The 27,479-nt window shown below is 27.5% G+C and overlaps 8 protein-coding genes across 8 annotated transcripts; all 8 read left to right on the top strand.

Annotated features, from left to right (window-relative positions):
• The first annotated feature begins 1,905 nt into the window (after window positions 1-1,905).
• Window positions 1,906-2,794, top strand: LOC108568944 (larval cuticle protein LCP-22-like). The gene is made up of 3 exons (XM_017930295.1): window positions 1,906-1,917; window positions 2,000-2,457; window positions 2,516-2,794. The coding sequence occupies exons 1-3, from the start codon at window positions 1,906-1,908 to the stop codon at window positions 2,760-2,762; spliced, it is 717 nt and encodes a 238-aa protein (XP_017785784.1). The 3' UTR covers window positions 2,763-2,794.
• A 2,884-nt stretch (window positions 2,795-5,678) lies between these two features.
• LOC108568908 (larval cuticle protein LCP-30-like) lies at window positions 5,679-13,861 on the top strand. Its single transcript, XM_017930258.1, has 4 exons — window positions 5,679-5,774; window positions 11,049-11,307; window positions 12,207-12,498; window positions 13,606-13,861. Exons 1-4 carry the CDS (start codon window positions 5,679-5,681, stop codon window positions 13,859-13,861), a joined length of 903 nt encoding a protein of 300 aa, XP_017785747.1.
• A 3,042-nt stretch (window positions 13,862-16,903) lies between these two features.
• LOC108568941 (endocuticle structural glycoprotein SgAbd-2-like) lies at window positions 16,904-17,601 on the top strand. Its single transcript, XM_017930292.1, has 3 exons — window positions 16,904-16,952; window positions 17,015-17,253; window positions 17,334-17,601. Exons 1-3 carry the CDS (start codon window positions 16,938-16,940, stop codon window positions 17,599-17,601), a joined length of 522 nt encoding a protein of 173 aa, XP_017785781.1. The 5' UTR covers window positions 16,904-16,937.
• A 1,191-nt stretch (window positions 17,602-18,792) lies between these two features.
• LOC108568907 (endocuticle structural glycoprotein SgAbd-2-like) lies at window positions 18,793-19,516 on the top strand. Its single transcript, XM_017930257.1, has 3 exons — window positions 18,793-18,895; window positions 18,953-19,194; window positions 19,249-19,516. The coding sequence occupies exons 1-3, from the start codon at window positions 18,881-18,883 to the stop codon at window positions 19,514-19,516; spliced, it is 525 nt and encodes a 174-aa protein (XP_017785746.1). The 5' UTR covers window positions 18,793-18,880.
• A 763-nt stretch (window positions 19,517-20,279) lies between these two features.
• LOC108568906 (endocuticle structural glycoprotein SgAbd-8-like) lies at window positions 20,280-21,009 on the top strand. The gene is made up of 3 exons (XM_017930254.1): window positions 20,280-20,297; window positions 20,477-20,700; window positions 20,754-21,009. The coding sequence occupies exons 1-3, from the start codon at window positions 20,280-20,282 to the stop codon at window positions 21,007-21,009; spliced, it is 498 nt and encodes a 165-aa protein (XP_017785743.1).
• Window positions 21,010-21,240: 231 nt separating this feature from the next.
• LOC108568905 (larval cuticle protein LCP-17-like) lies at window positions 21,241-22,189 on the top strand. Its single transcript, XM_017930253.1, has 2 exons — window positions 21,241-21,266; window positions 21,913-22,189. The coding sequence occupies exons 1-2, from the start codon at window positions 21,241-21,243 to the stop codon at window positions 22,187-22,189; spliced, it is 303 nt and encodes a 100-aa protein (XP_017785742.1).
• Window positions 22,190-23,455: 1,266 nt separating this feature from the next.
• LOC108568929 (larval cuticle protein LCP-17-like) lies at window positions 23,456-24,048 on the top strand. Its single transcript, XM_017930280.1, has 3 exons — window positions 23,456-23,494; window positions 23,556-23,692; window positions 23,757-24,048. Exons 1-3 carry the CDS (start codon window positions 23,480-23,482, stop codon window positions 24,031-24,033), a joined length of 429 nt encoding a protein of 142 aa, XP_017785769.1. The 5' UTR covers window positions 23,456-23,479; the 3' UTR covers window positions 24,034-24,048.
• Window positions 24,049-26,087: 2,039 nt separating this feature from the next.
• On the top strand, window positions 26,088-26,958 carry LOC108568904 (larval cuticle protein LCP-17-like). Its single transcript, XM_017930252.1, has 3 exons — window positions 26,088-26,099; window positions 26,160-26,305; window positions 26,709-26,958. The coding sequence occupies exons 1-3, from the start codon at window positions 26,088-26,090 to the stop codon at window positions 26,956-26,958; spliced, it is 408 nt and encodes a 135-aa protein (XP_017785741.1).
• The last annotated feature ends 521 nt before the right edge of the window (window positions 26,959-27,479 follow it).

The following is a 27,479-nucleotide window of genomic DNA, read 5'->3' as shown; positions in this document are numbered from 1 at the left end:
AGCGTTAAGTTAATAGTATTCCGGATGTATCAAATTTTCTGAAAAGTAGTGCTTCCCTTTCCAAAACTTAATTGTTATAGAAATATTCTAAAAAATAGTTATGCTTTGTTAAAATAACAAAAGTTAATTAATAATACCACAGGACTTTGAAGCAGTTGACTTTTTTGATTTATAATACTTATATTATTTTATTGAGCTTTTTATTTTGTAATTTTACTTTTTCAATAAACATTATCATTAATACTAGGGTGAGTTTTTGTATTTTCGACAAATGGAATTCCAATATAATTGATATAATTTGACAAAAAATAACCTGTTCTGAGAAGAGTGTATACGTACATAGAAATATGGAATGTCCAGAATTATTAATGTTTTTCATCAATTTTTATAATTGATATGCTAATGATCTAAATGGATTAATAATTAATAATTTGTTTTTTGATTTGTATTATTTATAGCAAAAAAACAACAAACATTTAAAGAAATGACAACAATATTTTCATTATATACAAACAATGTACATTAAGACAACTACTTTAAGTTATTTTAATTGTTTTACATGCATTCTTATGGATGACCTTACGTGTAAAGTCTGAATTATATTTAAACACAAGCGCTGCGCGTCTTTCCCTGCATAATTATCCAATTACATAAAATTATTATATAATTCTTTATGCAAATAAATTTAAATTACATTACTTACGGGAAATTAGTCTAATTTTCGTCATATTTATTACAACACTTATGCAAAAATATCTTTATTTAAAGACAACTTTTTTAGAAACAAGAACATTTATATATTTATATACACACTCTAGTTTTACCATATTTAGTGTGACGAATAAACGACTTTCGAAATCTTTTGTTCGCCATAAAGATAAGTATTAAATTTTACAAAAAAAAATATAATATTAACAACATACAATAATAAAGCAACAATTTATATTTGGGAATTTGATGGTATTTGGAATGTCCTGAAGTGGCGAACAAAAAAAATTCTTTCGAAATCTAAATTAAGTCATTTTTGCATTTGCGTCCTTGAGAATCGAATGGACGTAAACATGCTTATTATTGAAATAATTTTATACTATAAAATAGCAAATCTTAATTATTTTAATTAGACGCTATGAAATCAATAGAATTTAGAAAGTATGCCCAAAATTAATAAATAATTATTTAAATTAATTTAAGATTTAGATGATATAATTATTATTATTTGTAGAAATTATTTTTTAATATAAAATAACAACATTTTATAATATTTAATTACATGCTATGAAATCATAAGAATTCATGAAGGTATGCGTAAAATAAATTGATAATATTTATTTGCGTAAATATTAACGATTATTACGCGTGTAAAGTTTACGCGAATAATTTTATCTGCAAAGAAGAAATGTAAATTAGGCAAATGGGTAAAAGTTCACAATTTGTTTACGTTTTATGTAAGATTCAATAAACAATTAAAATCCGTCAATCAAATACTTTTCAACAAGTTTTTATTCTCTATTCATCTTGAACTGTTAAAATAAAAATGTTATGGATGTGTTCTGTGTAATTGGCCGAACCCATATTATGGAATTCAGGATAGTAATGCAGTCTAATTTAAATACCAGACTCTCATCATCTATTTCTTCTCGCTGATATTTTTTATACGTTGCGCTATATGTGTCGCGTTGTTTTGGATGTCTCTGTTTACAAATAGCCATAAATTAGTCTTGACTTTGAAACTAAAGGTTTATAGGTGAATTGCTTTGATTCACTCAGTAGGTGGGTTTACTAGATTATATATATATATATGAAAAAAAAATAGTGGCAGTGATTGTTCATTTCCTACGTCGTCTTTCTATAAATACAAGGATTCCCGACACGAAATCATAGCATTTGGAATTTCAACGTTCAATCATGAAGACCTCAGTAAGTGAAGATGAACGCTTATTAAATAAGAAACAAAATAATAACTTAGCTTAATTCGATTTTAACAATTTTCTTTTTGCAGATTGTAGTTTTCGTTGGGCTTTTCGCTCTGGGAAGTGCCCAGCTTTTCAATCGTTTTAATAACAACAACAACTATAACAAAGGATCGCCTTTTGCCAGGACGTACAAGCCGGTGCAATATACTCCCTTCAGTTTTAACCGTGATAATAAAAACGAAAGATCCAACGAAGGGCAATACATACACAACAACGATGGACAATATTATCACGATAATTCCGGGGATTACATCCATCAGGAAGAAAGGTACAGACATCAGGAAGATAAGTATAAGCACCAGGAGGATAAATACAAGCCTTACGTAGCGGAATCCAGGCCAGTTAAGAAGATCGTCCCAGCTCAGAACCTTTACGGTGTCAACCCGGGACTCAAGAAGGGCAACGCGGCTGGTTTGTACGATAACAGGAATTACCGCATCATCCGTAAAATTGAAGACGTCAAGAACAACAAATACTACTTCTTGTAATATAATGAACGCAGCGGTAATCCAAACAGAATGATTAATAATTTATTATTTTAGGTACGAAACTGAGAACGGAATTTTTGCTGAAGAGCAAGGAAAATTGGTCACAATGGGAGGAAAGGAAGGAATCCAATCTCGTGGATACTTCACCTACACTGGACCAGACAGCATCGTATACACCGTCAAGTATAAAGCCGACGAAGAGGGATTCGTTCCAGAAGCCGCCCATCTTCCGACTCCTCCTCCAATCCCAGAAGACATCGCCAGGGCCCTCGAGTACCAGCGCTCCCAAGGAACTTTATAACTTAAAATATGAACGTAAAATATTCTGACTGATCTGAGGCTAAAATAATGATTTTATTCTTTGACTAATTACGAAAAAAAAAACTATATTCATATACTTTTGTAAAAATATTTTGTAAATTAATAGATACTAATAAAATGATTTAAATAATTACCAGTTTTCGATAAAAATCCATAAATGCTTTTTACTGAAAGATCAACAAAAAAATAAACGACAAATCAATATTAATATTGATAAATACTCATGTTTTTAAAATTGACATTTAACGAAAGAAATGCATTCCAGAATATTAAAATGTGAACACGTTTATGGATATGCCATTATAAATTTAAAAATAATCATCCTTGTTTTTGCTATTTTTTTTCTTCATTGTCCTTAGCCTTAAATAGTTCTGAAAGATTCCATGCATTTTTCTATTGGTATTTTATTACGTAATATTAATTCGATTAATGCCAATTAATAATTTAGTGCCGGTTGCACACGTTGTGAGAAATTCGTTTCAACATTGTGTTGTTTTTTGGTGAAATAAAAAGAAAACTTTGCTTGAACTTTGCCACCATTTAAGTAATATTGTTTGTTTTTGACGAAACTGCTTAAATAAAATATTAATGATATACACGATTTCTTTATTTAAATATAATTAAACAAATATTTGCAGAAAGACCTCGGTCAATAGTTCATTAGTTCATTGGTCCATAGACTTATTTAAATAAGAAAATGTAATTATTTTAATTATTTTAGCACATACAAGATTATTGTTTTTTGTTCTAGTATATTTTGTCATGTTATAATCATCAGTGATAAAATGAGAGTTAATAAATTATGAAATAAAAAAACAATGATGAAGAAAATATTGTACAGATGTTATGAGATATCCATTTTTGTAACGTCTGTTCGAACAATGGGTGATAGCTATAAATTTTCATTATGGTCCTTCCAATTTCTCAATTCTCATTATCAATACCATGGGCATATTTATTGGTTGTCCGGATTGTCTAACAAAGCGTTGCAAATGTACAATGTTAATCTGAAAATCCGTGCCACAAGATGACTATCATTAATCGCCCACACTTTGTGGATAACACGAAAAGAAGAAAAAAAGCTATCAATTACTGCGGCTTTAATTGCACGTCACTGAGAAAGTTCATGCATTCCAGCATGTAGAACCGATGATTTCTCTATTAGCAAGCAGATCGAGCTGTCTAGAAGAGAACAACGATATGCAAAATTTCCAAACAATTACGATTGTCCTTCGACACGCGCCGATCGATTTTGGTTCCTGCCAGCAGGATTCACACTGCATGGCGCTGTGTTGGATGTTGGGTACAGGCGATGGATGCTTCCAGATAAGATGGATTCGCGATTGTATGAAAATATGTATGTGTGTGCTGTGCGATGTTACGACCTTCGAATGGGATGTTGGGATATGCAATATAGGTCAAACAAGCCCATTGAAATAGCTGAAATCACATGTATGTCGCACCCGATTACACAACTCGACCATTTACAACTCGAGACAGTTTTCGTGAACCAAAAGACGGTTGCTGCTATACTTAATTACCGAAAATACAGTCCATTGTTTTTCGTATCTCGCGTGATCGCTATTTTATTTTTGCATGCAAATGATTCACACTTCTTTTTTTCAATTCATTTGCAAATTGAATATGCCATGGATCTATCTCTACCATCTACGAAACCTATTATTTTCAATTAGAATTGTTCGTTTATCTCTTTAGAATTATGCAAATATCAATTGATATATAAAATTAAATAATTTGTACAAGGTTTATTTAACAATCTTAATAACTTATATAGTGGAACCTCGAATAACGATCGTTTCGTTTCACGAGCAAAATAAATTGTAAGAAAAATGACACCCAAAATAGAACGCATTATCGTATATTACATTACTTTATATGGAGAAAATTGTTTTACGAGTGAAAATCCAGAAATTACACAGTATACAGTGTTAATAAAGAAAGAAACTAGACATTATTTATATTTTCAATCAATTGTCAGATTTCTTCAGATTTCTATTAAAACTTTCGTATAATAACATATGGAACTTGATACAAATATGCAAAAGACTTAATAAATATTTCAATAATTAAAGTTAATAAATTAATAGTTTATTAATTGTATTTCATTTGGTTTAGTACAATTCGACTACAACAAAATAAAAGTAATAAAACTATTAAATTAAATATAATTCTGAAAAAATATACTTATGTCTTTTATTTTGCTGATTTCAATATACAAATACAATTCTTATATAATATATTTCATAGATTTTATTAATGGATACTGTTGAGTTCCTCATCAATGTTACTTAATGTCTTTTTTGTGATAGATTATAAACGAAAGAGATATTATACAAAAAAAAATCTCTACACTTATTTTTCTATCATATTATTTTGTCTCTATATTTGAGTTTTTTGGAAGAAAATGTAAATATTACATACAAATGCAATACATAAATTATTTTTAATATTATTTATTAAAAAATATGAGCTTTATTTTCTTATTTGCAATATTTGTAATTATTTATGAATATTGTTATAATTATTTAATAAAATTACTCTAATATATTTCATAATTAACTATACTAAAAAAATAAAGAGAAAATTAAAATATTTGAGATATAGAAAATAGCAAAGAATGTTAATTATTAACAATTATTTTACTTGCATCAAGATTAGTCGATACAATTTAAGTAACAAATGTTCCAGTTTACATGTTTCCACACGGATTGTGCATATGGGATNTTTTTTTTCGAGTATCAAGGTTTCTGGCAAATAGAAGGATAATCTGTGTGTTCTTAAGCCGTTGCAGTGAAACAATGAAAGAGGTAAGAAGAAGAAAAAAAACGGAAACTGTGCAATTGGAACAGTAGGCCGTTTCAAAGCACCCCCGAAAATGAAAGTGTTATATAAAGAGGAGCCGGTCAGTCGTAGGGGACAGTTCATCAACGTCTTCGTAACGATAACACACGCACTCAACATGAGATTCCTGGTGAGTGGAAAAAATAAAATAAAAAGTTTAAATGCACTTTTCCCAACATTCACAAAAACAAATACCATTTGCATTTCCAACGACGCAAATCTTAATGTTCTTACGTAAAGAAAACGCACATTGTTTTATATAATGATGCAAACGATTAATCAATGTAATCATTCGGTTAGTAATAAATAATTAATTTTAACATTTAATTTTAAAACTGCAAGTGAAAGATGACTTCGGTCAGAGTAATAATTTTGAATAATCAAATGAAAATAAAATAATTAAAAATCCAATTATTTACATAATTATGAAAAAAATACGCAATTTGCAATTTGCTAATTTTAGATTTTAGTTTATTTTTATATGAATAAATTGTGTTAGTTGTAGAAATGTATGTAAAAATGGCATTATTAATGTGATTGTATGCAAGGAAGTTCAAAAGATTGTTAACACATTTCTCGTGTGCTATAACATTTAGTTAAATTGGATAAGATCGTATCAACCTGTCAATGTGTACATTGCGATAATTCTAGTCTTTGCATGTCAGCATATTTATGATTATTTGATTCCATGTCTGAAGGAATTGATTTATGCAAGTCGTTAAGTACCAGCAACAATAATTTAGTACAATTATTCATTCAAAGTAATTTCCATACGATTAGTATTTTATGAATGTGTTAGTAATTCAATTATCAATGGAATAATTAAATCATTGACTACTTGATTTCAATTATTTTTTATTTATTTAGAACTTTCATTGCCCCAATTTGACCCAAAAGAGAATTATTTTTATTTGTTCAATTTTATTAATTTTTATCATTGATTGATTTTTTTTGTTAACTATTATTGTAATTTAATTAAACTGATTTTAAGATTCAGCATTATCTCGATTTTACTAACGAATACGATAAAATAATATTTCATTGACTACTTGAATTGCATTATTTTAAGTTCTTTGATTTTTTTTTATACAACTTTTATTGATGCTTTTAGCTAATGATATATTTTATATTTCGATATTTAGAAGAATTTGAATATTGCACAATTCAATTATTGTAAATTATTTGAATTTTTTGTGTATTTATTTTATTAGTTTAAATTGAATTATAAGGATTTAGTATTAGAGTAATTTTTGATTTTTTAGCCTAATCTAAAGAAATTTTTCTATCTAAATACGAATTAAAATCTTAATTGTATTATGTTTTTTTTTTTAATATTTTAACTTATTTCAAACAATTTTTGTTGAAAATGATGTAGTAATCATTGAAATGTATATTAAAAGGAGTTATTTTGTATGTATGACTTTCTCGATAGTATAAATTTAATTACGTAATGCGATGATATTTAGAGGAATCTGCGAATTGGGCAAATGCTAATTAAAAATTTCCTATCTCAAAATTAATTGAAAATGTTATGGGAAACGGGTGTATTTGTAATGCAAGGCCGCGCGCAGATGTGCATCAGGAATGTATTAATCGAAGTAAATCTTTGAATGACGCGTAACATTTTATATTTCACTTATTAATTATTATTACGATCTTCTCGGGAATCTCGTTTAGAAAGGCGCAACACACGATGCAAAATGCATAATGCAAAATCGCAGAAGACATTTTTTCCATCCTCTCTCACCTACACGAGACAGTTGGGAGAAAAAGGCAGGAAAATGCCAAACGGCTTACTCACAATAACAATATTTCATCCCAATGTCAAAATAAAAAGATTTATTAGCGGCAATGATTCTGTTGGCGTCATACCTCGTGAGTATTCTTGTGTAATAAATACAAAAGGGCTCTTTCATCTCAATTTACAAATTTTCGTTGTTGTTGCATTGTTGTGCCAAATGGAAACGCTTTCACTTTCATATCGAATGGTGAAATTGCTGATCTCTTTTAGCGATTGGAGGTCGAGGTTTTCAATTGTTTCCTCTTTGCCAGGATATTTGCGGTAATTAGCAGTGCTGAAATGTTAGAGACAATTTTAGGTTGCAAACGCTATTGCATCAGTGAATGTTTTTATTTACTTAAATTGAAAGAAGAGTTCAAAAGGTCGACGAACAAAGTGGAATAAATATACACGGAAATTACTAATGTGTGTATACCCGAAAATCGTTAAAACTTTACGTAATATTAATATCAATTTTGTATTTGTGTTAATAGTGGTTATAAATCAGTAATTGCATGTATAATAACAGCTGGTCTTGCTCACATAAAACCCGTTAAAAGGTATAATTTATTTCAGAAATGTTTAACATGAAAACTAGCATAGGTATTCGTTGTGAATCGTAATCGAAAGTGAAAATTATTTTGTAAGAATTATGGTATATTCGACATCCTACATCAACACCAAATAGTCAAATCAACACATTTCAAAATATTATTCATATTATTAAACAACCTCCATAAATTATATAAATCGTTTAGAAAACTGCACACATCTAACAACGAAGTTCCAAACTTGAGGTAGGTTATTTAATAACATAGAACTTGTGACAAAATGTTATGCAACTCAAAATCCAATAAAATTAAAGCTCATATATTACATCAGAACACTCATAATCATTTTGAACATTTTTAATTAATTTAGAACAATTATCATATGTAAAAAGCTTTCATTATACATTTATTCATAACCAGTCTTATTTTTTTTTGTATTTTGAATAACTAAACTTAATTAAGAATACTTGTATCCATTGTATAAGATTCTAAACAATATACTTGATTAATTCAAATTTTGTATTGGCTTTGAAAATATAGAAATAATTAAATGATGTTACAACAATTTGGGTAAATATATTATTTAAAAAAAATAAGTTTCTGAATGTATTAATTAATTCAATTAATTTAGTTTAATAACTAATAATTAGACTTGTTAACAAACAAATTTTGATTTTGGAAGATAATAAGCTAATGTATTGAACATTGTATAAAATGTAATGAAAGATTTATAAAAAAAATATGGCCTTCTTATTGAACATTCGGGTGTATTTTATATAACTTGAATCAGTTTGTCACGACTTCATCATTACCACTTATTTTTTCTATTCTGAGAAGAAGAGTAATCTATTTAACCGCAACATTTTGAAACTTCTCGAAGGTTAGTTAAATGTAATATTAATTCATAGAAGAAATTTATATTCAAATGAGAGTGATATTTCGACTGAATTATATATCAGTACAATCAATCAGTGTAAATAAGTTTTATTGTTTTAGTTTATTTCTGTTATGAATTTTAAGTGATTTTTTTCTGCAAAAATTAATAATGTGATTAATGTTCATATATACATATTTTTTAACACTTATTTTTGGATAATAAAAAAAAATATTTTTAATAAAACACAATTGTCACTTGTTAATTGTTACTTAAGTGTCACTTTTATTAAAAATGAATATGTGAATAAAAAAGCTCTGAACTTATCTTGAACTTAAATAAATTAAAAAAAGTAAGGGCAGAAAATGAATTGTCAATATCACTTTGCAGCAGTTGATTTTTTGTCTTATATTAAAATATTATTATTATTTGACTGTTGCAATAAATTTTATTATTATTAAAAGTAACTAATTAATTATGTATATTTATATAAAATGGATGATACATTCTTGATGATTCAAGTTCAAATAGTGTTCTAATTCCAGGTATTTAAAGTCAAGGATGATGCTCGACATTTCAATTTTTTAATATCAAGGTGTGCTGTAGTTTCCAACTTGAATAAAAAAAACAACGAATAATTTTATAACAAATAACGATAAACATTTTTTCTTCTTTTTCGATATTTTAAATAACAAACATATGTTTTTTTTTATAAGAAAAAATACTCAAATAATATGATTATGTAACTATACTCTCAGTATCTGTTAGGAAAATTATTTTTTAAACAACTTATTTTAATATTTATTAATGCCACTTGTTTGATTTGTAAATTAAGTAATAATTAAATTTCGCAAAACTTTGCATACTCCGGGTAATCGGTTCCCCCAATGTCCCGGACGGTTTGAAACCGGACTATTCGAAAAACTAAATACAAAAAAAAAGAGAAACTACTCAAAAATTGTGCACAGTGAACCTCACTTAACGAGTTTAAGTATAGTCAACCATATTTAAAAAAAAATACATAATATGTGTGTACACAGAAAATGATGTAGCAGGCGCACAATCCGGGAATTCTCTTCTCATCGTCACTGGTCGTGCGAAACGTCGTTCGTTAAGCAAGTCATTTTTCTTACAATTCATTTTGCTCGTTAAGTGAAATGCTCATTATGCGAGGTTCTACTGTACTGTTTTATTATAATTTATTGTATCTTACTATATTTAAAATGAGTTTAAACCGGACTGATCGAAGCAGGATTATGCGAGATATTACGGTTATATAAGACTTGTAATTGTATTGGAATGTTTACTTTTATGATGATAAAAATAAATACATTATGATAAACATTTCAAATATGCATAAAATTTATTTATTAATCTAAAATTATCGTTAAATTTGATGACTAAATATTAAAATAAAAACTATAAAGTATAAAAGAATAAACTGTTTGATGGAACAACATTCCATTATTAAAAATATGCACGTTCGAAATGTAAATTTGAATTATGTGAGTAATTTAATTATTAAAAAATAATTATAAAATTAATGAAAATAGATAGATAAATAGTAAATTTAAATACTGATAATTAAAATAGACTTAAATACTTGTTTGTTTCTTTAAACTGGTTTATAAATGAGTTCAAAGAACATTCCCAAACTAAAGTTATGCATTATTGAAATTTCAATTTGACTCTTATGGTTAATTACACAAAAGTAATAAGAAAAATGAAGAAACCTACTTGTTTGTTTTATGATTTATGCATTTGAACAATATTATCAAACTGGAATTAAATTCATTTGGAAATAATATTTATTTTTCATACGAATATGATTGGTACAAATATAACTAAATACATATAAATAATAACTGACATACTTTTTTGTTTTAAAATATGAATTATGTACAAATTTAATTGGTACAAATTATTTATAAGAGAGAAAAATAGGCTTATTATTAAAATAGACGAAATAGTTGTTTGTTTTATCAATTGAACAATATTCAAACTAAAATTATGTACTTTTATACATTTTGAGTTTTGCCACAAATTATATTTGTAGAAAAAATTAAATAATTTTGCAAACAGTAAATATTAATACTAATAAGAATAAATATAAACTATTAATAATTGTTTGTTTTGTGAACAGGTTGATAAATTGTGTATTTATGTATATATTAATTTACTATTGAACATTCTTCTTAGGTTGCTGCTTTGGTGTTCGTGGGAGTCGCTTACGGCGACGAAGATGGTCAGTACCGTCCGGAATCCGTCGGTTTCTACGAGTCTGGAAACGAAGACGGTCGTTACGTGCACGATAATTCCGGACAGTACGTGCCCGACGATAGCGGTCTCTACGTTCCAGATGATAGTGGACGTTATCTTGATGATGGTACAGGAAGATACACGGGTACCAATGACAGATACAGGCATGAAGGAGGTCTCAGGTTTAGACCCAACAGTGGTAAGTTTGAATGTCATACAAATATCTCAGAAACAAAAAACAAATAGAAAGTTTAAGTAAAAAATATAATTCAGCTTAAACTTAACATAATTTTTTAAATTATTTATATAACATTTTAGTAACGACATCTATCGTTTAAAGATATAATCAATTTATATTTGCATATCTCCATTAAGTGATGCTATTAGACAACATTACTGTCACAATCAATTTATTTAAAAAATAAATTATTACTCATTCTTTTGAATATATTTATTAAATAAATTAATAGATCCATCTTATTTAAATCTTCTTGTAAGTACTATTATAGATTATTACGAAGTACTTGCTTACTCTTTTAATCAATAGAAGAATAAAGTTATGAGAACCATAGTAATGGACAAGTTACTTAGGAAATAGTACATAGTGTGTACCTAATTCTGTCCTTCTTCTTTAAACCTCCTCATTATGCTGAGATCAATTTTGCCAGTTTTCTAATCCTATCAAAATATTGCAATTGTTTAAATTATGTATATAATATGTCATGTTATGTACAACTAATTGATACGTGCGATATCATTGGATCTATTTGACAGCACTACAGACATATCATTAATAATTTAAGTCTTCATTCGAATGAAACAATATGAAATCAAGTATAAATGTATTAAGAAAACAGTATTATTTAAAAGTCCTAGTCATAACCATTACAGATATTTTGATTTTAACACTTTAGTTATCATTTTTTTTGTCAATTCAACTGTATAGTAACTTTTCAATTAATAAGTAGTAATTAACATGAATTGTTTAATTGATCAGAGTTAATATGTAATTTGCAACATAATTATTTTCAATTTATTTAAAACAATTATGTCTATCTATTTTATAGTATATCTATAATAATTAATTGTCTATTTTAGGTCAAAATACTGCATACAGGCTCCAATCAATCTTATCTGCACAAACGTCACGCAACGAGCAGTTCGCCAGACCAAATACGTTTGAGGCAAAAAAGTATCAATTGAAGACAAACAATGAAGTTAAAAGGGCTTTTGGTAGCAAGTCTTCCTCCGCACCTATAAATCCGACCCGTCGGTATCCTTCCGGTGGATTTCCTGCTCCAGCCAAATATAATCAAGGCCGATTTGATGATGGTAGGTGGAGGATCATCAAGCAAAGTGGAAATGTAGGCAACGATGCTTATCAATGGGAGTGAGTATAATATACTTTAATATCAACTATAAGATGTAAAAAATATACGTGAATCTACTTAAATAAGAATAACAAGTTATTAAAGAAGTAACTATAGTTGCCTACTATACGATTTTTAAATACACCACTAAGAATAGCTTATTTTATAAATTTTCATAGTGGAAGTTTGCTTAACGAGTTTAATACGTTCCAAAATTTCCGGATTTTAACTCGTATAGTGAAATACTCGTATAGTGAAACATATTCAAAAATACACATAATATGTATACACAAGTTTTAAAAATGATGTAGCCGGAACTTCTCATCGTCACTCGTTATGCGAAACGTTGCTCGTTAAGCGAGTCATTCTTCTTACAATTCATTTTTGTCGTTATGCGAGGTTCCACTGTATACATATTATAAATGTATATGTAAATAACAGTTAATTATTTATTAAACTAATTTGAAAAATCTTGATTAGTTGTGTATATGAGCAAATGGCTTATATAAATTAAATATTGAAAATATACCTTCATAGTAAAATTAGTTTCGGCAAAATTTGTATTTATGTGAAAGGATCAAGACAAATTTATTATATTTTAAATTAACAATATTCTTTTAATGAAATTATTATCTTACATTGAATTATCTCTTGTTCATAAAATTACCTAGTTGATTCGGTTTAAGTTATGTTAATAATTCACCTTTTCAATCTTGTCTTGTTTTAATATTTTTAGTATTAATAACATGTAATTGGATACGCTGCAATAAATCGAGGTAAACGGCGTATAAATCAAACGTTTTATAAGATAATGAATGTACTTAGTTTTCTCAGTTATCGCGTTACATTACTCAATACTTAACATATTAAAGAAATATTAATAAGTAAGAAATTATCGTTTGTTACAATAAGAAACAAAAAGTGCACAAACAAATGCAAACTGTGAATATAATTACAAAATATTAGTTTTTTTTCATTTAATTCAATTTTAACTCTTTTATACATAACTAGTATAAAACACAATTGGCATACATTTTGAAATTATAATTATAATTCTATCAATAAAATATTTGTTTTATATTATAACTATAATCAAATTCACATACTAAAACTTTACATTTTTTTAGATACGAAACTGAAAATGGTATAATTGCTGAGGAAAATGGAAAAGTTGTGAACAAAGGAAACAAGGATGCAGAGGCAATGAGGGCTAAAGGATATTACAAATACACAGGACCAGATAATATTGTGTACACAGTATCTTATACAGCAGATGAAAATGGATTCATTGCAAAGGGAAATCATCTGCCAACTCCACCTCCAATTCCATCTGAAATCATCAAAGCTCTTGAACTTCAGAGAGCAGCCGGGAAATTACAATAAACTGACTTGAACTTTTTCTAAAAAAAAATGAAATTGCGCTGCACCGGTTGAACCAATCAATTGTATAATACAGCATATTTCTTCAGTAGTATTTTAAGGTTAAATTAGACAACATGCAATACCTATTATAGTATTTATTATAGAATTAAGAACTGCATCTATTTCAACAACAATAAATCATAAACTATTATGTTTCTTTCTTATATTTGATAATTTAATCTTTTCTGATTAAATAGTGGTATAATATCATTTTCTTTTATATAAATTAATTATTTAGATCATGTATACATTTGTAACCTAATTTAATTCAATTCTTTATATCTTTATTATTAAATACGAATTAAAAATATGAATTTGTAATGAAAATACATATTAAATAAAATATTTCGTCTATAATTATTTTTCTGTTTAATCAAATTATAATTAAATATATTGTGCAAGGATTAATCAACTACTACATTGATTATTAGTATTAAATATAGTAAAAATATTAAAAAAAACTTTAATTATAAAAGTATGAAAAGCATAAATAATTAAATTTATATCAAATAAAATATTTATACTTTACAAAATTTTATCGTTAGTAAATTTAATTAGTTAAATCTTTATTAAATAATCAGTGAATTAGTATGTTATTTATAATAAAATTATATTCATAGCATATACATAGAATTAATCTGTATAACAACGTTTCTCAACGTTTTTAGCAGCGCGACCAAACATATTTGTTTTCAGTTTAAAATGTTTTGAAAGCGATACTTATAATCAAGTAATTAAACGATTCCTCTTCCATTTTAAAATATTATCTGTCCTATACACATGGGAAAGATTATGGAATGAGTTTTTTGGGATGCAAAGGGATTTTTGTTAATAGATTAACTTGAGAAAGATAAAATAAACTTAGAATATTATATAAGCTTGTTGGATCAATTGGATGAAAAAAATCTTGAAAAAGACAAGAGTGTTTTGAACCTAAAAAAAATGTTCTGGAAATCGTTTTTCGTCCAATCAAGAAGTAATTGTAGACAGTTATTTTGCAACCTGTAAACTAAGATATTACTTTTTAAAACTTAAGAGTCTATCGTTATTATTCAATTTCTATTACTATTAATTAATAAAATATACTACTTTAATTATGTAATTATTAAACTTAAATTATTTGTATACAATTATATTATAAACAATTGTATTTTATACAATTATAAACATGGTATAGAATTGTTTGAAAATCTAAATTGTATTGTAATTATATTGAAAAATAAAATAATTTTTGAACCACAAAATTATTTTTTTCTCTTTCTCTTTCAAAACTTTTCAAATTACCTTCGATTTGAAATTTGTCATTTCCCAACCAATTAATGCAAAATTTAATGCAAACATTAGGTAAGATCAACGGTTCCCAAACTGTTTTGGGTTTGCAGCGCCCTTAATATATCAAAATGTTTCCCGGTGTTCAGTTCTGGAACTCCTAGGTTGGATAAAAGTTAATTTTCTTTATTTACTTTATTTAAATCTATATTATATAAACGATCTTTTTGTTTGCATAAAGTGTTATAATATATATATATAGTTTTTTCGGCCATCTATCTAATTAGTGGCTTTGATAAATAAAGTAAAATTAATCCTTGAAAGATTTGGCATTGTTGTATTTTACATTATTTTATATAGGAAAGATTATTTCGATTAACTAGTATTTTGCATTATGAGAAAGATTCTTGAACGAATTATGCTTGTTAAGCGACGTTCCATTGAACTTATAATTCATGCATGTAATAAAACAATTTAAACAAATTAAACAACTTCTTTCATAATAAAAATTATCTTTATAATAACAGTCACATATAAGCATATATAAAAACATTTTTATATAATCAAAACAATAAAATGAAAAATAATCAAATGAAAATATTTTTCAAATTATTTATAAACTTGTGTAACCTATTGAATAAATTTGAATTAATTAAAATATTGTATCAATTCATCAATTTAGTAAGTATAATTTACGTACATGATTACCGACTAGATCCAATGAAGTTGTAGTAAAAATATACTGAAAAGAAGTAGTGGTAACATACAAATGTCTAAAGAATATAAAATTACTGAAATTATTTATGAATTAATAGAGAAAATCTATTTAATTTTATTCAGTAAGTTTTAAAAAAGAGATTTTTTTGTGGTAAGTTGTGAAGATGTGAAACTTCCAGTAAATTCGAGAACAATTTTTGAATATTGCGTCTCCAACATCATGTTTATATTATTGCACCAATAAATTAAAATATGATAATCTTCTACAAATATTATATAACTTATGATAATGTATTGATTGAAATTCGACGTGATATTTGGTCGTCGAAAGAAGACAACGTGCGCGGTGAAAGCAGAGGATTTACGCAATTATCACAGATGCATTTTTATCATGCTAATGCAGAAGAGTGTTTAGCAAGATGGGCCGATTCTTAATTAATAATGAATAAACGTTGCTCAACGCAATTTAAATTGCACGTGTCTAAAAATAAAAAAAAAGAAATAATTTGAAACAAAATTTTCTTATTATTGACGCATGTATAATTAATAAGTCAATTGGCAATGACTATTAATTTTCTTTTTTTTTCTCATCTATTTCATCTCTGCATTTCATAATGAAACAGTTTGTTATGCTAATAATACTTTTAAGGATGTTACACCTTAAATGCTTCATTTTCTGAAGGACGTAGGAATTAATATTGTATTTTTTTTTGTAAAGGAAACTATCAATTACCAAATATAAAAAAGAACACACAGGTAGAAATATCATAAATTTTGCATATTATACAATAAACAATGTTGGCAAATGATTGTTCATCATCCGCAAAATACCAATGTTCAAGCTTTAAAATATTGGATAATATTCGTCCTTGCTATCTTATGAAATAGTTTATTTTTTGTACAAGTGTACCGATGACTATAAAGAAAACTCCTACATTTTATCCTCTTTTTTAGTTTTCTGGGGGTAAGCGTGCTCATATAAATACAAAACTTTGCCAGAATCGAATCAATTCGAATCATTCATTCATAGCATCAATACCCCAATTAAATCATGTTCTTCAAATACGTAAGTGTGATTAGGCGTGCACAGTTTAAATAATCAATTCAATAATTTTGTACTAATTTCAGGCCGTTTTTGCAACTTTGGTTGCTGCCATTTCGTGCGATGTTTCGCACCTGCAAAGGCCATCCACGCATTTGCTGACACCATTCCCGGCATTTAAACCCGCTCGTGTCAACACATTCCAACAACCAAGGCCCGTCTACTATACCACTCCAGCCCCTGTTTACTACAAGAGCCAAGAAGCCAACTTCCAAATCAAGAAACATGATTCTCACATCAAAAACGACGGATCTTACCAATACTCGTAAGTTTTCCACTAATCTAATTTAATCACATTTAACAACATAATTTAATCTTGATTAATAACACATTACTTTATTGTAGTTATGAGACTGAAAATGGAATTTCCGCGCATGAAAACGGATACGCCGTTCCAGTAGGACAGAACCAAATTGCTACCGTCGCTCAGGGCTCTTTCCAATGGACTTCTCCTGAAGGAAAACCAATCCTCATTTCTTACGTTGCCGATGAGAACGGTTACAGGCCAGAGGGAGATTTGCCAACACCACCACCAATCCCAGCTGCCATCCAGAGAGCTCTGGATTGGATCGCAGCACACCCACAGCCAACTGAACCAAAAAGGAGATTCTAAATTTCCCAATTATCAAAAATGTAGATCATCGATAAAGTGTTTATTTAATTTTTATATGTTTATAAATAATACTTAATAAATTTTTATAAAATTAAACTAACGAATTTTATTCAAATATTCAAAAAATTGTCAAATGTAGCGATGTTTCGATAATTTATAAAAGTTTCTTTATCAATTTTTTTTTTCACTAAACGTTAATATAATTTATATTCAAATAAATTTAATTAATTTATTATTCAATATACAAAAAATAAGTTCAAAAATATAAAATATGATTTAGGCTTGTCAATAGCTGTTTTTAACAATTAATTAGTGTTTGTTTGATTATATAATTATGTTTTTTTAATTTAATTTTAATTAATTACTTTTTTTGAACTGCTACATTATTATATCTTATCAGTAATTATGAATTATTATTGGAGTGTTTTATTATTTTTAAGATTGATTATAGACTTATTTATCCTAAAAAAAGTTTTGCTACAATTCAGAAATACTGTATCACAACGTCTACATTTTTCTAGACAGTTTAGATCAAAGTTTGAATAATTTTACCGGACACTCATCCAAGTACTATTGTTGCTTAACTTTCGCAAGCTTAATACAAATAATTACATTTTGGGCTTGTTCATATTGAATATACATTTTTTAATCATATCAAAATAAAAAACTGAAAAGGCTTTGTTTATTAATAATAATAATTATTATTCTTATAATAAAAAATACAAATAAAACCTTAATAATAATAATTAAATCAAAAGTTAACTACAATTGACCATAGGTATTTCTGGCCTTCGTGTATTTTTTTATTAAATAAATTTAATAAAAATAAACTTAACAGTAATTTTACTATTAAGAAAAATTAATAAATTACATTAAAGCTTTTGCAAATTTGTCTGTTCTAAATTGAAATGAAAAAATGTAGTAAACGATTATCATACAGTTTATTCATATATTCTTTTGTAACTTATAATAATAGGCTTTATGTAAACAATAATGACAGAATCAATCGATTTATAATAAAGTATGTGATGTATGGGAAACTGACTAAATTGCCAAATTTCTTCATTAGCAAAATGTCACTGCTCGAGCTTAGAAACATGTGACCTTGCTCGGTTATGAAATAGTTTAGTTTTTTTTATAAGTGTATCATGGACTATTAATAAAACACCTTCCTTTATGGTATATGGGGGATACGTTGCGTTATATAAACGCGAAGCTTAAGTGGAACTGTATCAAACTGAAACACGCACTCCAATCAGTAACAACCAAATACACCACAATGTTCTTCAAATACGTAAGTATAAGAATCCACTTTCCTAATACAATTTCAAATAAATTATTTCAATTTTAGGCAATCTTCGCCTCTTTGGCAGTGATTATTTCATGCGACGTCTCACACCTTCAAAAACCATCCACGCATTTGCTAACACCTTTTGCGCTTAACAAACCTACGGTTCGTAACGTCAATGCTTTCCAACGACGACCAGTGTATTACACCACAGCAGCTCCAATTCACTACAAGACCCAAGAACCCAATGTACAGATTAAGAAACACGAATCTGAAATTCAAAAAGATGGATCCTACAAATACTCGTAAGTTCTTAAGAATTATAACTTATTTAATTAATTAATCGATGTTAATTACAGTTACGAAACTGGAAACGGAATTGCGGCTTACGAAGATGGTTACGCCTTCCCAGTAGGACAAAATCAAGTCTCCACAGTTGCTCAAGGATCTTTCCAATGGACTTCTCCTGAAGGAAAACAAGTTCTGATCTCGTATGTCGCTGATGAAAATGGTTACCGTCCAGAAGGAGATTTACCAACTCCTCCACCAATTCCAGCTGCCATCCAAAAAGCCCTTGATTGGATCGCCGCTCACCCTCAGAAATCAGAGCAACAAAAGAGGTTTTAAAGATTATTTAATTCAATAATTTTGTATTTATATTTTTGATATTTTTGTAATTAATAAATTTTTAAGAAATAAAAATTAGTTATTTTTTATTTAACATTTCAAATGAAAACTTAGTTAAGAATATGAGAATGTAATATTTTTTTATTTATAATTAGTTCAAACGATTCAAGTTAAATTTGGTGTTTCCTTCATTTGAATTAAAAATATAATAAAATATTCCCAAATTGTATTCAATTACTTATAATTACTTTTAGTGTCCTATTTGTGGTTAGAAGATGTAATTATGAGTAGTAATTAAAGAAACATAAATAAGAATTTTCGATTATAACTATCATGTCTTTTTCATGCAATTAAAAAAGTAATTACATAAATTTTAACCAAATGTAAAAATATGTTGCGTTGCAATTATATTTTTTAAAATTTGATGTAGTATTACATAATATTATAAATAAATTAATAATAATTGCAGATATTATTTTCATGCATTATTTTTTTTTGAGACTATATTTTTTCACACACGTTTATACAATTTATATAAGGCTGATGACCTCTGTATATTTTTGTTGCAACTGCTTTTTATTAAGAACAAATGGTATTTGGATAAATAAAAAAATATATTTAAGGAGTTTTTTGAAATGAGCAATTTCTCTATATGTAAAATGCCACTGCTCAAGCTAAGAAATGTTAGATAATGCGCGTCCTTGAATGAAGACTTATGAAACAGTTTATTTTTTATAGTAAATGTAACGTAAATTAACGTATGATGGGGATACGCTTGATTGTATAAATATTCAATCTTTGCTCGAAAGGTATCATATCAAATTACGCATTCATAAAAGCAATATCTAAATATAAAATAAGCACGTAAATAAATACAATTAAATATGTGTTTAAAATATGTTAGTAGATTTATTTTTTAAATTAAAGTTGGTAAAATTTATAAATTTCTATTATTTTTAGGTAATTTTTATCTTGTCCTTTTGGACCGTTTATTGCGACGTTTCGCATTTGCAAAAACCTTCCACTCATTTATTGACACCCTTTGCAAGTAAACCATCTGTAAGAGAAACTAGTCCAGTTTATTATACAACCCCAGGTTCTGTTCACTATAAAGCAAATGAAGCCAATTTGCAAATAAAGAATCAAGACACTTCAATCAAAAACGACGGATCATACCATTACTCGTAAGTTTTAAATTAATGAAATTACTTTAGAAAATAATTAATGTTTTACGTAGTTATGAAACTGAAAATGGAATAGCCGCACACGAAAATGGATATGTTTTACCAGCAGGACAAGATCAAGTTGATACTGTTGCTCAGGGTTCTTTTCAGTGGACATCTCCTGAAGGAAAACCTGTGCTCATTTCGTATGTTGCCGATGAGAATGGATACAGGCCAGAGGGTGATTTACCAACTCCACCTCCAGTTCCTGCGGCCATCCAAAAAGCATTAGATTGGATTGCTGCTCATCCCGAACCAACTGAAACATAATGAAAATTTTATTGTAAATAACTTATATATTAGAGAATTATGTATTTATTTTTTTACTTTGTTATATAATAAATTATATAAAATACAGTTTTTTTCTTGTTACCTTAGAATTTGATAAACCCTTGACGGAAACCATAGCATATTGATGTAATTTTGAGGTTTGATAATTATGACGTTTACTAATGTAATTTTGACGTAAACTTACATAATTTTGAGAAAGTCAATTTGACAATGACTTTAACTGATATCATTTTGACGTAGATTGTTGTCATTATTGCGTAGACGTTATTGTGAAGTAATAATGAAATTGAAAGTGAAATTATGTCAATTATCAAATATGGATAAGATAAAAATGGAAAAATTATGGAAAAGTAATATTCTTCGACAATTTATTTATGATTATAAGTGAAGAGATAAATGTTAATTCATAAAAGTCAATATACCGTTTTATAAGTAGTGAAGTATGTAATAACCGCAACAAATAAACAACTTATTTTTGTTGAGATGCAAAAATTCCAATGAATTGTATTGTGATGGGAAGAAATAGTGATCGTCCTTGCAGTAGAACATATGAATTAGTTCATTTTTTTTTAGTAAATTTATTGTCGTATTTTAAAATGTCACCGTGTCATTAAATATATGTATAAATTGGGACGATGATGCATCCGAAATCTTAACAGTTCGAGTATTCGATTAGTGTTAACTAAATATCAAACATGTTCTTCAAATTGGTACAAATCTTATATAATAATGCTATTTGCTTGGTCGTAGCGGTTTCCTGCGATGTAAGTACAAATCCTTCGTCAAGAATCTGAAGTGAACTCAGAAAATTACCATTACCAGTATATATTGAATATTTATTAGTGTTTTGGGTTACTTATTGATTTACTTGGCTTATTTTAGGTATGAAACTTCTAATGGTATCTTCGCTCAAGAGCAAGGAGAAATTCATCAGGTCAGCCAGGATCAAGTAGTTAAGACTGCTCAAGGCTCATTCCAATACACCTCTCCTGAAGGACAACCCATCAGCATCTCCTACGTTGCCGATGAGAACGGTTTCCAACCACAAGGAGATTTGCCAACTCCACCACCAGTCCCAGCTGCCATTCAAAAGGCCATCGACTACATCCTTGCCCATCCTTGCCCATCCGCAACCACAGCAACCACATCATTAATTTAACTAAATTTTATCTCGTTTAGTAGAAAACTTGGTTATGAATCTATAGATGTGTCTGTAAATATTGTTTAATAAAGAATTTCTCATACATAAACAAATTTTCTGAACTCTTATATAAAGTAGTCCATTTTGAGCAAATGCCTTGAAATAATATATGAAAACTATTCAATAATTACTCTAAACAATTACATATCATTTTTTTTTATAAAAAAAAAGTAGTAATACAACAAATAGAGTCACAAATATAATTATTTAAAAATGAGAAGAAATCTATTTTGATCATTATTTAAATTTTATTATTACGGTTGTGTCATATGATATTTAAAATGTGTTTTTTTAAATATGTAAAAAAAGTCTTTATGACATAATGTTGATGAATGAAAAATTTTCTGATGAAATCTCTTGAAATTTATTAGCCATTCATGTTATTTAAAAGACACATTTTTTACTATTTTTTTTTAGCTATTATTGTCAAGGATTATTGTCCTATTCTATAGGGAACTAAAATGAGTATAGTAGTTTATACATTCTGTAATAATTGAGCTAAATAAATGTATTTTTTACTGGAAAAAATATGATTAATGAATTGGAATTAAAGTTTAGCAAAAAAAGAACGAAATGAAAAAGAATTATATACAAAATAAATGCAATTATATTTTTAAATTCATAATATCATTATATATTCTTATGTAATTTGAAATAATAGAAACGAAAATCTTTTAATTGAAAATATAAAATTTAACATTGAGAAAGTGGTTAATTACAAATATTTACACTTTACTATAAAATCAAGCCGTGTTGTGTATTGACTTTATAGTAAATAAAAATATTAATAGCTCCTTGTAACAGTTAATTAATTTTGTCTTTAATATGATTAAATAATTATATTTTTATTGGTTTGTATGAGACTGTAGTAGTATTATTAGAAATTCTTATCGTTAAATCTAATTAAATTTAAAATCAAAAAAACTACTTAGTGTACTTCTTTTTATTAATATTATAAACTAATTATATTGTTTTTCTAGATTCGAACAAGCAATTCATTCATATAACTTTTTTGTGTTGCCTTTTCTTTCTAAATGTCAGCGAAGAATACATTTAGATGCGACGGAATAGCGACCGTCCTTGCAATCCATCCAATGATGAAATAGTCTAAATTCTTTTAACAATATTCCATCAGTTTTGGCAACAACCGAAAATAGAAAATGGCGACTATCGCGACCGCATATAAAAGGAGTTGAGCAGCAGGTATTGATCATAACAGTCCGAGCTCTCTCTTGGAATATCAACACAATGGCTTTCAAATTGGTAAATAACAACAATAACAAATACAAGAAATTCAATTATATTAATTATATAATTTGTTTAGGTACTTGCCTTCTGCTTGGTCGCCGCAGTCTCCTGCGATGTGTCCCATCTCCGTAAACCATACCAAGGACAAGACGCCGAGGTGAAAATCCTTCGTCAAGACTCTGAAGTCAACCCAGACGGTTCCTACCAATTCGCGTATGTTGTTGGATCATCGATTTGTTTCTAAATTGATTTAATTGACTTTCATTGATCTTTGCAGTTACGAAACTGAAAACGGCATCTCCGCCCAGGAACAAGGACACATCCAACAGATCAACAAGGATCAAGTAGCCAAGACCGCTCAAGGTTCTTTCCAATACACCTCCCCCGAAGGTCAACCCATCAGCATCTCCTACGTTGCTGATGAGAACGGTTACCAACCACAAGGAGATCTCCCAACTCCACCACCAGTACCAGCCGCCATCCAAAGGGCTGTTGACTACATCCTTGCCCACCCACAACCACAATACCAACCAGAACAACCAAAACACTTCTAAACCAATAATGACGACCCAAGCTCTTGTACTTTACTAGTTTGTAAATAAATTAAATTCGAAAAAAAAAACAAATTATCATTTATTCAAGACATTACCTTTACAACAACAAAAACATAAGCATGTTATTTGAACTATACGTGAATATAATTTTAAATTAATTGTTATTTAAATTTACTTGCTCTTGCAATTATTCAATGCGCTTATTATTATTACAATATAAATACGAATCAAAATAATGTATTTTTCTTTAGTATTTATTTCTGTACTTGATAATATTCATTAAATTTTCTGGTTGATTGTATTTTCATTTAAGTTGATTTACTAGTTAGCATTTGGTAAAACGTTATAGCAATAAATAAATAATATGGTCACGAATTATCGTGCTAGACTTACTTCTAACCGGAAACGAGTTCTAATGAAATCAACCTTTAATGATGCGGCGAAAAATGTAAATTGTAGCCAAACGTATAGTTTACATGTTTCGTTCTCTACAAACACAGATGTTAAACTAAACTCTTTATTATTATTAAATGATTTTACGATTTTTTCACGCGCAATGATTTGAGGTTTTTGAAATGCCAATAACATCTTTCCCAAGATGGATTGTCTTCGTCATAGGCAATCATTGTTGTTGTTTTCTTTTAAATGATCACTACCTAATATTCATAAAATATTTATTATGTAAGGAATGATTTATTTGTTTTAAATATGAAATAAATAGGTGCAAAAAAACAACACTAAATAAATTTAAAAAAGTCTTTACGTTTTTATTTATAAGATTTCCGACTTGCAAGTTACTTATAAGTTTCCATTCACTGTTAAAATTGATTTTTTTTTCCCTAATATTGAATTATGTGAAAAAATATATTAAGTATTACTCCAAATATACATAAATTAATAGCTTTTTAAACTATTAGAGTTTGTCTGTAATTAAATGTTAAATATCAACAAATTATAACGGCTGAAAAAACAGTGTTTTAACATTTTTCTCCGTAAACATTGATCACTGAAATTTTGTTAATACTCTATTAAATATAAATAAATAGACTCTCCAAAAAAACTACTTTAAACATATTGATTACAATAAGCAACGTCTTCACATTTTATTATTTATCTCTTTAAACATTATTCACAGAAATATTAGTTAATACTCTAATTAAACAAAAAGATATAACCTTCCTAAAGAGACTACCTAGAGATATGTACATGGTACAATTTGCCTATAATAACTTGTCAAAGTTAAATAATTAAGTTTTAATCCATCAAAAATATACCATAATGTCATGTGTATTAAGAAATATTATTATGGTATTTCAAAAGCAAATAAACTGCTGATTTATAAAGTGAACCTATGGAATACAGTTGAACGGTGTCAGTAAATCTAATATTGCGATGATACAAAGATTTCAGTCCTAGAGCCTAAGAAGGATTATTAGTATATTACGAACAGGAGAATTTAAGATGATCTTCAAATGAAAACAATGGAAGAATTAATCAATGAAAAACAGTATTAACTATGAATCTTCTTGATAATAGCTTGACAACCCAGTAACTGGATCTACCATTAAGATTATTTACTGAATCTGTTTTTATAAATAGATTGTAAATAAAAAGGACGTTAAATAAAATAATAATGTACATCCTTGAAAAAAAAACTATTTATAAATCTTAAGAATATTTTTTTATTTACCAAAAAAATATGTTTTATATAATAATATTACTCGTTTATATAAAATTCTAAACTCGTATATTATTTACAGTTATCACATTTTATTATCATATTTTAGAATTGCAGATAAATTGCTTTCCATAAAAATACCGAATTTAACCATCGGTCAACGAACTCAAAAACACATGCGGATATAACAAAAAAAAGTAACGTATTTTACTAACAACTAATAAAAAAAACGAATTATAGAAGATATAATTTAATTTTTTCAACTATAATTCTGAGCAATAATTATATTCATATACACTCTGAAACTGTTTATTTTTAGTATAAATAGTTTTACGACAGTTTTAAGAGCACCAGTGTGATTCTGTCAATTAGCAATATGAGAAGATTTGTAATATATTTGTTAATTTAATATTATTGGATCATTATTGTTTTTAAATGTGTTTTTTAGATCATCGTTTTTGTAGCTATAGCAGCTTGCAACGGTTTCAATATTTTCAGACCCACAAAACCGACTTATTACAAGGGACTTGAGTCAGATGCAAAAATCATCGCCCAAGATTTATCGATTGATCCAGATGGAAGTTATCATTACAAGCAAGTTTTAAAATTTATCAATTAGTTTATATTTTATTTTAATGATCACGACTCTATTCCTACCACCATGATTTTTATTTGAGTCTAAGATTCCAATCTTCTCTATCTGATTTTTATGATACAGGCGACCATAAGCAATGCGATATGAGCCGCCCGCAAATATAATTGTATATTACTATGGATTTACTTACTCTTATGCAACCAACTTACAACCTTGCGCTTTGGGTTTTATACTGAATTTCCATATTCATGCAAATATCCATAATATATAAACAATAATTCAAAATATTCATTATTATTATTATTATTGATCTTAGGAAAATATTAATTAAGAAATCAGTTAATAATTAAAAATAGCAATCTTTTTTTTTGCGATTTTTTTTTATAAATATTTTAATTATAGATACAAAACTGAAAATGGAATATATGCAGATCAATCAACGTTCATCAACAAACAAACCTCTAAGAAAAGGTTGATTTACACCACCGGAAAATTCCATTGGACTTCACCTGAAGGACAGCTGGTTAAAATTGGTTACATTGTTGATGAAAATGGTTACCAACCGGAAGGAAACGTTCTTCCAACTCCTCCACCGATACCAGCCCCAATATTGAAAGCATTGAAATACATCGAAAGTAAAAAACAACAATAATCATTACAAATATTAAGCGTTAGTAAATTATTTATTATATAAAAATTTCATATTAGAAATTGTTGCTCAAATGTATATGATTTTATTAATATTTGGTGGGAGCGCCGGGAAACAAAAATATTGATAAAAGTTGATTGATTGATTGTTTTAACATATAATTATAATTATTATGAAGTAATCTTTACTATTTATTTTTCATTTATAAGTATAACCATATCTCGTATCCTGCACTGTTTAAAACAGGACTAATCGAGGAACAAAATACATACAAAAATATACCGCACAAACAGAGAGTTAAATGTATAAAGAGAAAAATAAACGATCATTTTTGTATAATTTTATGTACTAATTTTTGAATAACAGTTTAGCTCAATTCATGTTCAATTTGTTTATTAAGTTTTCAAACCAGTCTCCGGTTTAATCGATTTGTTAAGTAAAATTGTGCATTAATGATTTATAATTAATATTCAATAGTTTTATTTTACAACAAAATGTTAATAAAAATCATGATGTTAGTTATA

Source organism: Nicrophorus vespilloides, unplaced genomic scaffold (genome assembly GCF_001412225.1).
Source record: "Nicrophorus vespilloides isolate i.1.1-1 unplaced genomic scaffold, Nicve_v1.0, whole genome shotgun sequence".
Taxonomy (NCBI): Eukaryota; Metazoa; Arthropoda; class Insecta; order Coleoptera; family Silphidae; genus Nicrophorus; species Nicrophorus vespilloides.
The sequence above is the reverse complement of the archived record's forward strand: the minus strand, read 5'-3'. Positions and strand labels throughout refer to the sequence as shown.

Coding starts and splice junctions, on each gene's coding strand:
- LOC108568905 (XM_017930253.1), top strand. CDS start 21,241: ATGACTTTAACTGATATCATTTTGAC. Junction 21,267..21,912: donor TTAACTGATATCATTTTGAC/GTAGATTGTTGT, acceptor GGCTTATTTTAG/GTATGAAACTTCTAATGGTA.
- LOC108568941 (XM_017930292.1), top strand. Junction 17,254..17,333: donor GACGGATCTTACCAATACTC/GTAAGTTTTCCA, acceptor ACTTTATTGTAG/TTATGAGACTGAAAATGGAA.
- LOC108568907 (XM_017930257.1), top strand. Junction 19,195..19,248: donor GATGGATCCTACAAATACTC/GTAAGTTCTTAA, acceptor TGTTAATTACAG/TTACGAAACTGGAAACGGAA.
- LOC108568906 (XM_017930254.1), top strand. Junction 20,701..20,753: donor GACGGATCATACCATTACTC/GTAAGTTTTAAA, acceptor TGTTTTACGTAG/TTATGAAACTGAAAATGGAA.
- LOC108568908 (XM_017930258.1), top strand. CDS start 5,679: ATGAAAGTGTTATATAAAGAGGAGCCGGTCAGTCGTAGGGGACAGTTC. Junction 5,775..11,048: donor CACTCAACATGAGATTCCTG/GTGAGTGGAAAA, acceptor CATTCTTCTTAG/GTTGCTGCTTTGGTGTTCGT. Junction 12,499..13,605: donor AACGATGCTTATCAATGGGA/GTGAGTATAATA, acceptor ACATTTTTTTAG/ATACGAAACTGAAAATGGTA.
- LOC108568904 (XM_017930252.1), top strand. Junction 26,306..26,708: donor GATGGAAGTTATCATTACAA/GCAAGTTTTAAA, acceptor TTTTAATTATAG/ATACAAAACTGAAAATGGAA.
- LOC108568944 (XM_017930295.1), top strand. Junction 2,458..2,515: donor AACAACAAATACTACTTCTT/GTAATATAATGA, acceptor TTATTATTTTAG/GTACGAAACTGAGAACGGAA.
- LOC108568929 (XM_017930280.1), top strand. Junction 23,693..23,756: donor GACGGTTCCTACCAATTCGC/GTATGTTGTTGG, acceptor TGATCTTTGCAG/TTACGAAACTGAAAACGGCA.